At 38.3% G+C, this 16,535-nt stretch overlaps 1 protein-coding gene across 29 annotated transcripts in view; it reads right to left on the reverse strand.

Moving 5' to 3' along the window:
- The window catches only part of R3HDM2 (R3H domain containing 2), a 157,168-nt gene that overhangs the window by 81,565 nt on the left and 59,068 nt on the right, over positions 1–16,535 (reverse strand). For 4 of the 29 annotated variants that reach the window (XM_067009607.1, XM_067009594.1, XM_067009588.1 and 1 more), the window contains exon 3: positions 11,376–11,553. The exons of 22 other annotated variants lie outside the window; for them this stretch is intronic. Coding sequence is in view for 2 of the 7 variants with exons in the window: in XM_067009578.1 (XP_066865679.1) it covers positions 9,241–9,265 (25 nt within the window). In the remaining 5 variants the exon portion in view is untranslated. Of the gene's footprint in view, positions 1–9,240; positions 9,371–11,375; positions 11,554–16,535 lie in introns of those variants that run through there. 3 more of the 29 variants (XM_067009578.1, XM_067009609.1, XM_067009584.1) reach the window with 2 other exon arrangements.

The raw sequence follows: 16,535 nt of genomic DNA on the forward strand, positions 1-16,535 counted from the left end.
TACAAACCTAAGTTCTAACTGAACCTTTGAGTTACTCATTCAAGAGCCCCACGTATATATGAGATACACATGTTAATGAACATATTTTTCTCTTGTTAATATGTCTTTTGTTAAAGAGAGCCAACTGAGAACCTAGGAGAGGAGAAGGAAAATAGATTTTTCCTCCCTTACAATAGTTATCTCATTATTTAAGGACTACTTACTAAAAAGATACCCTTTCCCCACTGAAATGCTTTGGGAACTATCAAAACTCAACTGACCATAGAAGTGTGGATCTATTTCTGGACTTCTATATTCTTCCATTGATCTATATGTTTACTTTCACGCCCATACCACACTATCTTAATTACTAAACCTTTATAATAAGTCTTGAGACAGGTAGTAAAAGTCCTCCAATTTGGATCTTAATTTTCAAATTTCTTTTGTCTATTTTAGACCCTTTGTGTTTCCAGGTAAGTTTTAGAGTCAGCCTATAAATTGACTGGGATTGTGTTGAATCTATAGATCAGGGAAGAACTGAAATCTTAACAATATTGAGTCTGATCCATAAGCAATGTTTTGTATTTTTCAGTATACAGCTATTGCATGTGTCTTGTTAAATTGAGCCCTAAGAATTTCATATTTTTATGTTATTTGTAAATGGTATGTTTCATCCACTTCAATTCAGATTGTTCTTCCAAGTAGATACAATTTTCATATACTGACTGTATCCTACAACCATCCTAAATTTAATTTAATTCCTTATGGTTTCCTATACAAATGATGATGTCCTCTGCAATGGGAAAACAGTTTTATTGCACTGGCGAGAATCACCAGTACTATGTTGAAAAGAAGTGGTGAAAGCAAACATTCACACCTTGTTCTTGTTCTTAGGAGCAAAGAATTCAGTATTTCATCATTAAGTATAGTATTTACTGCAGGTTCTTCAAAGATGCCTTCCCTGATGGTCCAGTGGTTAAGAATCTGCCTTCCAATGCAGGGGACGCAGGTTCAATCCCTGGTCGGGGAACTAAGATCCCACACGCCACAAGGCAACTGAGCCTGCACACTCTGGAGCCCATGCACCACAACTATAGAGAAGCCCGCACACCGCTGCAACGAAGATCCTACGTGCTGCAACTAAGACCCAACACAGCCACATAAGTAAATTAAGAAAACTTTTTTTTTAAAAAGATGCCTTCTATCATATTGAAGAAGTTCCCTTCTAATCTGTTGAATTTTTAACACAAAAGGAAGTTGAGTTTTCTCAAATGCTTTTCCTATCTCTTTTCAGATAAGCGTATGTTATTTTCTTTTTTTCTTTTCTTTTTTTTTTTTGCGGTACGTGCAGAGCACAGGCTCCGGACGCACAGGCTCCGCAGTCATGTCTCACGGGTCCAGCCGCTCCACGGCACATGGGATCCTCCCGGACCAGGACACGAACCCGCGTTCCCTGCATCGGCAGGCGGACTCTCAACCACTGTGCCACCAGGGAAGCCCTATTTTCTTTTTTGGTCTATTAATACAGTGAATGACACTGTTTGAATTTTGAATGCAAAACCAACCTTTAATTGCTGGGATAAACCCTACCTGGTCATACTGTATTGTCATTTTTATAAATTGTTGGCTTCAATTTACTAAAATTTTGCATCTATGTTCATAACTGATGTTCGTCTGTGGTTTTCTTATGTCTTTGGTTTTGGTATCTGGGTAAAGTTCAGCTCAAAAAAATGAGCTGGGAAATATTCCCTCCTCATCTGAGTTTTTCAAAAGTTTATGTAGAAATGGTACATAAATTCTTCCTTAAATTGTTGGTAGACCTCAGCAGTGAAGCTCTCTCCTCCTGGAGCTTCCTCTGTGGAAAAGTTTTAAACTACAATTCAATTTCTCTAATAGATATCAGGTTATCTGTTTCTTTTTGATTGAGCTTTAGCAATTTGTGTCTTTTAAGAAACTTGTCCATTTAATCGAAATTGTCAAATTTACTGGCATAGAATGATTTGTGGTATTCATTATCATGTTTATAACGGCTGTGGAAACATCAGTAATGTCCCATCTCTCATTTGTGATATTGGTAATGTGCTCTCTCTTCCTTTTCTAAGTCTGGCTAAAAGTTTATCAATTTTGTTAATTGTTTTTTAAAAACAGCTTTTGAATTCACAGATATTTTCTATTTGTTTTCTGATTTTTTTTTTTTTTTTTTTTGGCTGTGTTGGGTCTTCATTGCTGCACACAGGCTTTCTCTAGTTGCAGTGAGCAGGGGCTACTCTTCACTGCGGGGCATTTCTCTTGCTACAGAGCACAGGCTCTAGGCACGCAGGCTTCAGTAGTTGCAGCATGGGCCCTAGAGCATGTGGGCTTCAGTAGTTGTAGCACATGGGCTTCAGTAGTTACAGCACATGGGCTTCAGCAGTTGTGGCTCATGGGCTTAGTCGCTCGTCAGCATGTGGGATCTTCCCTGACCAGGGATCGAACCTGTGACCCCTGCATTGGCAGGCAGATCCTCAACCATTGTGCCACCAGGGAAGTCCCTGTTTCCTGATTTTTTTGCTATGATCTTTACAATTTCCTTTCCTCTGCTTAATTGGAGTTAAGTTTGCTTTTCTAATTTCTTAAAGTGGAAGCTTTGGTCAGTGATTTTAGATCTTTTTACTTTCTAATATAAGCATTTAATGCTATACATTTCCTTCTAAGTACTGCGTCCCACAAATTTTGCTATGCCATGCTCTCATTTTCATTCTTAAAAAATTTTTTTTTATTTCTCTTGTTCTTCTTTGTACTATATCTAATTCAGTGTCTAATTTCCAAATTTCCAGTGTCTAATTTGGGAATTTGCCAGGTATTTTTCTATTACTGATGTCTAATTTACTCCCTTTATGATAAAGAATGTATTTTGTATAATTTAAATCATAAATTTATTGACACTACTTTTATGGCCCAGAACATGGTCTACCTTAGTAAACATTATGTGAACACTAGAAGAGAATACGTGTCATGATGTTGTTGGGTGGAGTGTTCTATAAATGTCAACTAGGTCAAGTTATTTACTGATTTTTTGTCTAATTGTTCTATCAATTATTGAGAGAGTAGTGTTGAAATACCCAACTATACCAGTGGATTCTCTATTTTTCCTTTCAGTTTTATTACTTTTGCTTTATGTATTTTGAAGTTGTTATTGAATGCATAAATATTTGCAATTGTTAGTCCTCTTGAAGAACTGATCCTCTTTCCATCATGAAATACCCCTCTATATCCATGGTAATATCCTTGTTCTGAAACCTACTTTGTCTAATATTAATATAGTAACTCCTGCTTTCTTCCGATTACTGTATGCATAATATATCTTCTCCCATCCCTGTACTTTTAGTCTGTGTGTTTAAATATATTTAAAGTGGGTTTCTTGTAGACAGCACCCAACCAGGTCTTGCTTTTAAATGAAATCTAATAATTTCCACCTAATAATTATAGTGTTTAGGTCATTTGCATTTAATGTGATTATTGATATTGTTGGATTAAAATCAACCATCTTGCTTTTTGTATTCTATTTGTCCAGTCTGTTCATCTTCCTCTTTTGGACATCTTTTATATTAATTAAGCATTTTTATGATTCAGTTTTATCTCCTTTACTGGCTTATTAACATACCTCTCCGCTTTTTTTTTTTTTTTTTTTTTTTGGTGGTATGCGGGCCTCTCACCGCCGTGGCCTCTCCCGTTGCGGAGCAGAGGCGCTCCGGATGCACAGGCTCAGCGGCCATGGCCCACGGGCCCAGCCGCTCCGCGGCACGTGGGACCCTCCCGGACCAGGGCACGAACCCGCGTCCCCTGCATCGGCAGCCAGACTCTCAACCACTGCGCCACCAGGGAAGCCCCTCTGCTTTCTTTTTAAAAGTGTTTTTTTTTTAGGATTTAGGGTATACATCTTCAACTTATCACAGTGTACCATCAAGTAATATACCACTTTGCATGCTATAAGAACCTTAGAACAGTATACTTCTATTTCATTTCTCCCAATCTTTTGGGCAATTGCTGTCATACGTTTTATTTCTACATGTCATAAATCCCACAACACAGTTTTATTATTTGTTTTAAATAGCCAATTATCTTTTAAGTGGCCTTTTTCAAATATGAGAACTCATATTTTCTACATAGATTTCTGATCCTCTTCATTCTCTCACATAGATCTAAATTTCCAACTGGCATATTTTTCTCCTGCCTTTAACATTTCTTATAGTGGTAGTTTGATGGTGATTACTTCTATCAGCTCTTGCATATTCTTAAAAGGCTTTATTTCATCTTCATTATTTGTATTTTGTATAATTCATGCAGCATACAATTCACCCATTTAAAGTGCACAATTCAATGGCTTTTAGTATATTTAGAGTTGGGTTTCCATCGCCAAAATCAATTTTAGAACATTTTACCACCCCAAAAAGAAACCCCTATATGCATTATTAATAACTTCCCATTTTCTCCCAATACTTGGCCCTAAGCAACCATGAATGTACCTTCTGACTCTGGAGATTTGCCCATTCTGCACATATTCCTCTTCAATTTTCTGGCTTTTTAAAAAATAATTAATTAATTAATTATTTTTGGCTGCATTGGGTCTGTTGCTATGCATGGGCTTTCTTTAGTTGTGGCGAGCAGGGGCTACTCTTTGTTGCGGTGCACAGGCTTCTCATTGTGGTGGCTTATCTTGTTGCGGAGCACAGGTTCTAGGTGCGCGGGCTTCAGTAGTTGTGGCATGCACGCTCAGTAGTTGTGGCTCACTGGCTTAGTTGCTCCGTGGCATGTGGATCTTCCCGGACCAGGGCTCGAACCCGTGTCCCCTGCATTGGCAGGCAGATTCTTAACCACTGCGCCACCAGGGAAGTCCATCCTCTTCAATTTTGAAAAGTATTTTCACTGCATATACAATTTAAGGTTTACAGGTTTTTTTCATTTAGGAATTTGTTATCACTCCAATATCTTATAGCGTGCAATGGTTCTGATGAAAACTTTGCCATATTTTCTTACCTTATTAGTCTGCTAGAGCTGCCATAACAAAACACCACAGACTAGGTGGCTTAAACAACAGAAATCTGTTTTCCCACAGTTTTGGAAGCTAGAACTCCAAAATCAAGATGTCAGCAGGTTTGGTTTCTCCTAAAGCCTCTCTCTAGCTTGCAGATGGCCACCTTCTCACTGTGTCCTCGGACGGTCTTTCCTCTGTGCCTCCATGCCCCTGGTGTCCCTCTGAGGGCCCAAATTTCCTCTTCTTATAAGGACACCAGTCAGACTGGATTAGGGCCCTTTCCTTAAAGGTCCTTTCTCCAAATACAGTCACATTCTGAGGTGCTATGGTTAGAGCTTCAACATACAAATTTAGGTGGATATAATTCAGCCCATAACACCTCTGTATATAGTGTTTTGGAAGGGGTTTGTTTTTGGTTTTGTTTCTGTCTGCTTTGAAGACTCTCTCTTCACTAGTTTTGAACAATTTGATTAAGGTGTGCCTTGGTACAGCTCTCTTCGTGATTCTTCTGTTTTGGGTTCTCATAGAACCAAGCAGCTCAAAGAACCCAAAACAAAAAAATCATAAAGAGAGCTATACCAAAGCATATCATAATCAAAGTGCTTAAAACCAGTGAAGAGAAAACCTTAAATGAGCTTTCTGGATCTGTGAGTTTATAGTTTTCAATAAATTTAGAAAACATACAGCCATTATTTTTCAAATATTTTTTCTGAGCCCACTCCCACATTCCTGAGACTCCAATTATATGTATTCTTAGGCTCTCTGATGTTGTCCCACCACTCACTTATTCATTATTCTCTTATCCCTGTGTATTTATACTTTCAATCTTTTTCTTATGTTTCATTTTGGATGCTTCTATTGCTATGTCTTCAAGTTCACTAATTTTTTTCTTCTGCAATGCCTATCTGCTATTAATCCTGTCCACTATATTTTTAATTTCTGCCATTGCAATTTTCATCTTCAGGAGTTTTATTTGAGTTATTTTTATATCTTCCATGTCTCTACTTAACATGCGCAATCTCTCCTCTAGCTTTTTGAACCTATGGAATAAAGCGGCTACAGTATCCTTGTCTGTCATCTATTATTTCTATTCACTGGTTTTTCTCCTCAATATTTACTATACTCTCTGCTTCTTTGTATGGCCTGATAATTTGTGATTGGATGCCAAACACTGTAAATTTTGCATTGTTAGCTGCTAGAGTTTTTCTTTAAATTTCTTTAACTTTGAACTTTGTTTTACTAATTAGTGACTTGAAAACAATTTGATCCTTCTGAAGCTTGCTTTTCTACTTTGTTAGGAAAATCCTTTAAACTGTGGCTAATCTGGCACCATTACTAAGGCAATACCCTTCTAAGGACTCCACTCAATGTCCCAGATGTCAGAGTGGCTTCTGTGCTGGCTAGTGGAAACAAAATATTCATGGCCCTGTATTCCAGTTCTGACTAATGCTTCCTAATGATCTTTTTCTGGCCTTGGGTTAGTTTCCTCATTAATCATGAACTGACACTCAGCTAAAGAGTCTAAGGCAGTAAAAATCCAACAGAACTTTCTGTGGTGATGAAATTGTGGCTACTGAGCATTTGAAATGTGGTTAATGCACCTGAGGAACTGAATTTTTATTTAAATATCCACATGTGGTTTGTAGCTACTGTATTGGACCATGAAGGTTTAGGGGAAACTCCTGCAAATCTCTGTTGCTCTCTTTCCTATGAAGCCCTCTGCCCACAAATTCTAGCTGCCTTGGCTTCCCCGAACTTTTACCTCTGTCTCCTCAATTCAGGGAGACTGCCAGCTCTGTTTGGGTATCCCTTCCCATCCTAGCTGCTGTAGCCTGGAAACTTTCTTTAGGTGGAATGTGGGGCCATGATAGGGCTCAACTTGTTTGTTTTTCCCCTCTTTCAGGTATCACTGTTCTCTGCTACCCTTTGTCCAATATCTGAAAGCAGTTTCTAAAATACATTTTGTACAGTTATTTATTTGTTTAAGGCAGGGGCATAAATCAACTACTTGTTATTCCACCATGACCAGAAGTACAAGTTCTTTTGTACTGAGTTTTTAACTTTGAATTATATTTTTTTACTTTTAAATTTTTAATGGCTTATTTTACAAACGAACCAGTGTTGCTTTTTCCCTCTTCTTTGTTAATCATGGTTTTTATTCACACTCCTGTTTCATTAAAAATACTTATTTTGCATTCTATAGCAAATAATCCCAATATCTGAAGTTTCTGTGGGTCTGGATCAATTGTTACTGCTGACATTTGCTCATAGTGACTTGTTTACTTGTGATATTATTATTATTAGCTCATATTTGTTGGTAACCTATCTCTGGGAATTCTTTGAAGCTAGGGTTGAGGTACATTCCACCAGAGATGATCTGAATTTGCTTCTCTCAGGTGCCTGGGAGCTCTATCAACTTGCACCTACTTTAAAAAAAAATTCAATTTATATATATTTAACTTTTTGACCAGAAAATAAATTTACGTGGTTCAAAAAATTTAAACCAGGGAATTCCATGGAGGTCCAGTGGTTAGGACTCCGCGCTTCCATTGCAAGGGGCATGGCTTGATCCCTAGTTGGGGAACTAAGATCTCATGTGCGATGCAGCCAAATAAAAAATAAAAAATTTAAACTAGTTCCCTTCCCCTTTTTCTTCGTTGGGCCTAAGGCACAGTATGTCGTAAAGAATTTAACCTTGCCCCAAAAGAACTATGGTTTTTGCCTTTAGAACTCTGGAAGTAACCCTAAGCTACTGGAATGTCCTGCTTGATAAGAGTCTTTGTTTACTGGGGGGCCTTGAGCTGTGCCAGATAGCCTAACAATGTGATTTACGGTGGGGACTTTGTACAATACTTTGTCACATAGTATTAGCTCCATCTGAGGAGGGGCTGGAGATTGAGGTTGACTACATAGGCCATCAACCACATCTATGGGATGATAGAGTCCCAGTAAAAACTCTGGACACCAAGGCTTGGGTGAGCTTCTTGGATCGGCAGGAGTCTATGTGTATTGTCATGCATCATTGCCAGGAAGAGTTAATGCTGTCCATGACTCCACTGGGAAAGAACAACCAGAAGCTCAGCATTTGGAACCCTCCTGGACTCTGCATCATACGTCTCTTTTATTGGCTGATTTTAATCTTCATCCTTCTGCTGAAATAAACCATAACTTTTTTTTTTTCAGTACGTGGGCCTCTCACTGTTGTGGCCTCTCCCGTTGAGGAGCACAGGCTCAGGAAGCACAGACTCTGCAGCCATGGCTCATGGGCCCAGCCGCTCCGCAGCAAGTGGGGTCTTCCCGGACCGGGGCACGAACCCGTGTCCCCCGCATCAGCAGGCGGACTCCGAACCACTGCGCCACCAGGGAAGCCCTAAACCATAACTTTGAGTGGAACACCTTTTAGTGAGTTCTCTGAGTCCTTCTAGCAAATTATTGAACCCAAGAGTGGTCCTGGGGATCCCCAAACTCTGAAATTGGTGCCAGAAGTAAGAACAGGCTTGGAGACCATTCCCTAACTCTGCACAGTTAGCAGCGTTGGGACCGAGAATTCAGCTGATGTGGCTGTGGTGGGGCTAAGAAAGCAGGATAAGTGGTCAGGAGATTGACTTCATATAGAAGGGTTAAGCAAATAAGTATCCTCAAGTAGCTTTCCTCCTAGTCTTCACCCAGGAACTTTCAAGCTACCAGATCTCACTCTCCTACCCCCTACCCCTACCCTAGCACCTTAACACCATCAAATGATCTAAGAAGTGTCAGGAAAATGAAACATAGCTCCACTTCTTAAAAGGTCAGGGACCCTAGATCTGAAATAAGATTTCTAAGGTAAACTCAACTCTCATGCAAAGTGTCATGGGGGGGTTGGAAATGAGGTTAACAGCCCTGCAGATAATATGCAATTCTGGGTTTGAATGTCACCTAAAAGACTTTCACAGTAAACTAATACAAACTCAAATCTATTAAGAATGTACAGCTATACCACAGGACTGTGAGGGATAGACTTTATGCTCAGGTAAGCCACCCTTCTAGCATGCCAGTAATAAGTAGGCTCTAACTTCGTTATGCAGACAAAACTTGGATGGCTACAAACCAAGCATGTCTTTTGGACATTCAGTCTGTAATCTGTGTCATTTAAGTCTCCAAAATATAATTCCAAGTAAAACTGTAAAGTCTTAGTATTCTTACCATTATAAAAGATACAAAAGAGAGAACATCCAATACTTAGGATCCCTCTGTCCCTATATTGATACCTATTATCCAATGAGACTGCCTCATGTTAAGGCAGGCGGCTGTCTATTACATGCCGAGAGCAGTAGGAACAGTTCATCAGATTTCTTCTATGGAAAACAAGACACTTGCTCTTGCTCTTACAATTGAAATCTGGAATTTAAAAATACATATGTGAAATTTAAAACCAAAAGAATTCAAAATAATTAGAAAAATTAAGTCCATTCATCTCTGATTCCCCCTTAAGATTAGACCTCCAAGAGTTCAGGGACTATACTTTACATCATCAGTAACCTGAAAATAGAAGCCCCAATAACTACAAAAACTAGGAGTACATACAGATTAATAAGAGTTGGGTAGTTTGAACCATGGAAAGTTTCCCAAAGAACATAGTTTTGCACTGGATTTTTCAAGAAATCATGGAAATGTATTGCTAAAGAAGAGAGTCAAGATAACTTGGAGGAGAGCAAAAGCACAGGGGAAAGACAGTAAATTTAGTTTAGTTCAACTTGGCTGACACAGTCCAAAGAAAGGAGTTTAGTGAAATGTCAGGAAAACAGTCAGTGAGTGGGGCTGTCCTTAGGTCCTGCTGAGATATGTGAGATTTATGCAGCTGAGAACCACTATCATAGGGTAGTGAAATGATAATGATAAAAACCGGAATCACTGAGCAGTGAGATACCAGTTTCTCAGCCAGTAGCACTGACCAAAAGCAGCAACAGAAGGCCAAAATGCTTGTTCTGGTTCAAAATATAAAAGCATCTTATCATTACTCCAAGAATGGGAACGAAATCTATACCATTACTTCTTTTAAAAAGGTACAAGCAAACTCAGAGATGGACAACAGGGCAGTGGGGACAAACAAGATTACTCTTCTGCCCAAGTGAGTGACAGCCACCTACCTCTGCCTACAATGATATGAAAGGGGAAAACATTTTTAAAAGTAAAGAATATACATATAGTAGTGTGCTCATACATCAGAGAAAAAAAAAGATGCAGGAAAAAACACTGGATGGAGACAAAAGAGAAACATCAGTTCTGATGCACCGGAAAATAGAAAAGGGAAGAAATATTCAAAATAATTGCCTCACTCTTAGATTTGCCATCCTTCTTCCAAGCCTACAATCTGTAGGATGGTGAAAGAATAGGCAATGAGAAGAAATATTCCCAAACAAAACAATCAAATTCCCCACAACCCATACCCCAAGACCAGAGAATTTCAAAGTGCCCCTAAGTATCTGGGTCATATTTATAACTAAATTTGAATCTTGATTTAATGCTGTGCTTTTCGTAGGGATTCCTCCCTCATCTTTCCTGAAAATACAACTATAAAAACATAAAATAAGCTTCATCACAAAAATCAGCATAACAATCTCTACCTTTGAGCAGAGGCTAAGGAAAGAACACTGCATAGCTTCTATCTTTCCCACTGCTGCCAAAACAAAATAACAATAATCTAAAAGCCTGAATGATCTTACAATGTATCACAGATTGTGGCCTGTTCCCACACTGCCTTGCAGCCTTGCGAGGATGGACCAGTGGGATTTAACATGAACCAAATCTGTCAACCAAGTTGAAGACAGACACATGGGTTCTAATGAGCAGTGGTGAAAAAACATACTGCTCCATTCAGCTCCAAACAATGATAAATAATTCAGGAAAAGAGCTCCTGCAATACAGAGCACAGCAGCGAGACTTAAAAATAGACTATAAAGCCTAGATGGAGGAGCTGGGAGTCAGGGAAAATAGATGTATGTCAACAAATTCCCAAGCCCTTTTGCAACACAGGATGCTGCTGAAACTGCCACTCAAAACAGATCCAGAATTCTAATTTGTTTTTTCAAAAAATAAGTATTTTTCAGGAACTTGGCAAATTTGGTAACAAGAAAGGTAATAAACAATAGTACTATTTGGCAACAGTAGGTATCATAAAAAAACCAAATCCAAATGACATAGGGAAGACATGTTTTTTAGAAAAAAATTAGAAGGGGGGTTAAAATTCTATTTTTCACACCACTATATTCTAGGTCTAACATCAATTTAGACTTACTAATTATGCCTCTAGTATTGAGGGTACACAGCACTCAAGATTTTACTATTCAGTTTTCCACCCCTAACAGAGCTGATCACACAACACATGCAAACATAAGATTCTCACCTGTTAATAAAAAGGGTACCTTGAAAACTGAATAGAAGCCATGATTATGTTCTTTCCATATTTAAATTAAACTCCAAGTCTGATAAAATCAAAGAATTTGGGACTTCCCTGGTGGTCCAGTGGTTAGGACACAGCACTTTCACTGCTGAGGCCCGGGGTTCCATCACTGGTGGGAGAACTAAGATCCCGTGGCCAAAAAAAAAAAAAAAAAAAAAAAAACGACAAATTTATAATTAGATGAGGATAGTCCAAGGTCATGGGTTCATGTGGATTGTGCAGGTTTCAACCTACTCAAGAATGCTTCAAGTATGGGGTCTGATGAATAGTATGGCTGGACAGTCATCCTTAAAACTGGTGTCCTGAGGACTCTAAGGATGATCAGAACCCAGACGTATCCCACAAACTCAACGATCTGTGTGATGAAAATATAACATTCTACATCCAAACTTCATTTCCTCACAGCCACCAAAATATACATCAATCTCTTCCTAATTCTGAGATCAATTTCAGACAACTGAACATTTTAAGACTATATAATGATGCCTAATCTACCTTTAACGTATGATACAAATACAACAAAAACCATAATCTAGTCCTTTATAAATGCTTCATTCTAACTAAGCAACACAAACAGTACTGAAGAAATTCTTGTTCAGTGTAAACTCCAGCCCCAAACATAAACAGACCAATATGCTTCTGCCTCACCCATCTTTAGAAGAAAAATTGTATATGTCTCTTCATAACTGTGCCATTCAACTTAAACTACAGAAAGACCAGAATGCACTTGGAACAGATGAAGTTTGTTTGTTTGTTTTCAATTCCTTTCTGTTTTTTTTTGGCCATGCGGCATGTGGGATCCTAGTTCCCTGACCAGGGATCGAAACCATGCCCCCTGCAGTGGAAGTGTGGAGTCCTAACCACTGGAGGTCTGGGGAAGTCCCTTTTTTTCAATTCTTAAATTCCCTAGAGTCTAAGAGTAAACATTAAATAGTATTTTCAAAGGAGAAACAGACTGGCTCATTGAAAATATGATCCATCTGAAGCACTTCTCCAAGCATGACATAACATAGTCAGACTAGCTGTTTTCCATCCCTGCTCCACTCACCAGACAGTAAGCCATCACGTCCTTTCTCTGTAAATCCACACTTTCTTACTGTTGACAAAGGACAGTATGGTCAAACGTACCTGGGTTTGAGTCCTGGTGCTAGTACCACCCTTGGCTGTGGTAAAGAAAGCCTATTCTGGGTCTTGCACTTTAGACAGATCCACTCTGACCCTCTTCTGACCTGTCTATCCCCTCAGGGTAAGATGTTCATGGGACCAAGGGGCCATACCTACCTGAAGCCCCCGACTCTGTCACCCGCAACTATATTCTCTAGATTCTAGAATGCCCTGCCCAAGAAGTCCCAAGCTCACTTCCAGGGCCTTCAGTGGATCTCTTCTCAAACTCTGTTTTTGACAGACAATACTCATTGTTGTTCACATTCCATGGTCTGAATGGTGGGCAAGGGACAGATAATGAGAGGGGTGTAGATGGAGACTAGACCTAGAGGGTATCCCTGTACTATCCCATCCTATCTCAGAACTTTGGGGAGTCCAGGAATTGTGGCCTTCTAGGTCATTATGAAAATATATCTAAGCAGGAGGAAAGAATTTTTTTCTAACAGTTGTTTTTAAAATCCTGATTTATAACTTAAATATCTAGACACATGGAATATGTGCTTCCATTCATGCTTTTGCCCTCGGACTTAAAACTGTTAGGAGCAAGTCTGCCTAGCTGCATCACACACCAGCTACGTGATCGCAGAGTAGTTATCACGTCTGTAAGCCTCACTTTACTGACCTGTAAGATAAGCAAGTTAAAATCTCCTTCACAGGATTTTAATGCAATTAAATAATTTTCAAAATTATTTTTCAGTGTGCCTGATGCACAGCAAATCTGTGACAAAATGAAACTATTATTTATTATATGCTCTTTTATCACTCTTCTCCTTAGTATGGGCAATGTAGGTATTAAAAGGACTTCAAGAAGTAGAGCCAATTTCCAAGAAACTACAACCGAAACACAACCACCTGTAAGTCTCATTTTAAGGAATTCTGCATTAATTCCATGGAAGTCTGATGGCATTGATTATTTTTCTTATAACCATTTCTCCCACTAAAATGTAAGCTCCCTTTTTCTAACTACACAGGGAGATGAATGTTAACGAAACTTATTGTGGTAATCATTTCTCAGTATATGTGTCAAGTCATTGTGCAGTACACCTTAAATTTATACAAAGCTATATGTCAATTGTATCTTGATAAAACCGGAAAAAAAAAAGTAAGATCTATAAGAGCAGGGAATTTTCCTTTTCTTTTCATTGCTACATCCCTTATTCTCAGATAGTTCCTGGCACAACGAATAAACCATTGTTAATAAACCATTAACTACAAAAAGCAAGTATGGAGTTGTTATCTTATACCCCAACATCAATATCATATGTAAGCAAGCCTGGTATAACCAGAAAGTGAATTATTTATATATGGCTACTTCACTTAGCTGCTCCCTCTAATTTCAGAACAGTTTCCTTAAAAATGAAATTAATTGAAACATTAGAGTATGTTTTTAATGTAAGGACATTTTTGCTCTCTTCAACTTTGATTCCTTACCTGCCTGCACAGAGATACTAATAATACTCAGTAATTTCACACATAATCCTACCAGAGAGGATAATTCAATTAACTAAATTATACTGAAGCTCTTGTTTTAGGCTCCAAATATGATGGGATATAATAGAAAGATATCCAAAAGAGCAGGTTAGGGAAAAGGCACCTTTCTGCATGTCTCTCACGCTTTTATCTGCAACCCCACTGAATCTGGCTGGCATAGGTCGATCCAATCAACTCTTAAGAGTTTTAAAGCAAGTCTACAAACCATATCCTACACCCCATCACATCCTCAAAAACATTATTATGGTTTTTAAATTTTCTTAAATCAATCCATTTATCTCTCTGATGAATGCTCATTTTCAAACTAAGAGTTAGAACATTGTAGCAGAAGTATGTAATCTTCTATTCTGAAACAGATTGAAACAACTTTGACAACATTATATATAACACTTTCAGATAAGACAGAATGATGGCTGGTAAAAAGATACCTCAGCAGCATATCCTGCATAACTGAGAATTAAAAGTGTGTCGACAAGGGGGACCTGTTGTGGCTGTGCTTTCTGATTCACACAAATCCCCAAACTAGGCTGGGTGCTTATTTTAATAAAATTATATCCTCCACATTGGTCTGATTCCATCTACAACATAAAGCATCATCTTAAAGAAAAACTACTTTTGGTGACTTCAAAATACTATTAGCAAAAGACAAGTATGGTATTCCTGGATACTGGCTAAATAAACTAGCAATAGCCCTAAATTCCATGACTGAACTTAGATTAACATAACTCCTCCCTAAACTAAATTCAAAGCTTTCTTTAAAAAAAAAGGAAGACACAAAAGCCAAAAAGTTCCAACACATCCTATTCTAGACCAAAAATACAAAGCTATAAATGTCTAGACATGCCTCAAGGTGTGTAATTACTAATTAGCATTCTCAAAATTAAACATCCACAGCAATGCTTAAGGGATGGGGGGAGGGCAGATGTATCTAACAAAGAAAACAGGATTCTGGAATTAACCAATGTAACTTGCTAGGAGAATAAGAATGATTATCAGCTTCCTAAGTCTCAACTAAAATGTGAAACTTTTTGTTGCTATTATTCACTGGGAAAGTAGGAATTAATTGGGCAGGAAGCTCAGAACTATGATATTAATTTTGTAATAATGATAACATTGAAAGATCCTTTCATTCGTACTAAAACGATGGTGTTTTAAAAGAAAACACATTTTAAAAAATCTATAGTAAATCATCTTTTTCTATAAGATCACAACACTAGAGTTGTGCCATATAATTTTACCTCTAATCCTCACTTACCTTTATCCTAACAAAGACTATAAATATGGGATCCTGGGTAAAAAAGATTCAGTATTCTGCACAGTATAGTTTTTAGAGATTTGATTTCCCTACCTGCCACTTACAAGCTGTGTGATCTTGGATAAGTTACTTAAGCCCTTGGTGCCTCAGTTTCCCTTATCTGTAAAACAAAGGTTAATAATAACTATCTCATGGGGTTGTAAATATTAATGTGAGTTAATATACAGGTAAAATGCTTAGATACATGGAAAATATTTTAAATAAATGTTAGCTATTATTTTGTTGTTGTTATTTAGTCTCCTCTAAACCAATACAAGATCAGGGATACTATTTTTTAAATTTGGAAGAATTAATATAGAAATATTATTATCTGTTTTATAGTTTCTCTGAAACTGAGGGCTTTACTTACATAGAATGAACAGAATAAGTAGGTCCAGAGTGACATTAGGTTTTAAGGCCCTCAACATGCATTTTCCTTTTAGAAATAAATATTCTGGGACGCAAACTAATTTTCCTGTGCCAGAGGAATGAAGTTTCCTTCCAGTACCTACCAGGAAAATCAATGGTGCAGGAGACAAATAAGTAAATTCTAATATGTTAAATGCTAGCTAGAGCTGCTCACAAGGTTAAATGGAAATAGAAGGAAGAGTCATCGAAATCACACTGGAGGAAAGACTTCCAGAAGGAGGGGATGCTTAAGCCTACTAACCCTCAAGGACAAACAGTATTTAGCCAAATAGAGAAGTAGAGAAACAGACTTAGATTCCATATTTAACAAGTGGATGATTTGAGGAAAGTTACTTCATCTCTTTAAATCCCAGTTTCCTCATCTACAAAATAAAACGGTAAAAGCACTTCTTTTGGAAGACTGCGTAAAGATTAAATGAGATAATATATGTAAAGTACTTAGGGGCTTCCCTGGTGGCGCAGTGGTTGAGAGTCCGCCTGCCGATGCAGGGGATGCGGGTTTGTGCCCCAGTCCAGGAAGATCCCGCATGTCGCAGAGCGGCCAGCGGCCGGGCCTGCGCGTCCGTCCGGAGCCTGTGCTCCACAACGGGAGAGGCCACAACTGTGAGAGGCCCGCGTACCGCAAAAAAAAAAACAACAAAAAAAAACAAAAAAAAAAACAAAAAATATAAAGTACTTAGAACAGTGCCAGGAACATAGTGTGAACCCAACAATATCATTAACAC

The sequence above is a fragment of the Kogia breviceps genome, chromosome 12, assembly GCF_026419965.1.
Source record: "Kogia breviceps isolate mKogBre1 chromosome 12, mKogBre1 haplotype 1, whole genome shotgun sequence".
Lineage (NCBI taxonomy): Eukaryota > Metazoa > Chordata > Mammalia > Artiodactyla > Physeteridae > Kogia > Kogia breviceps.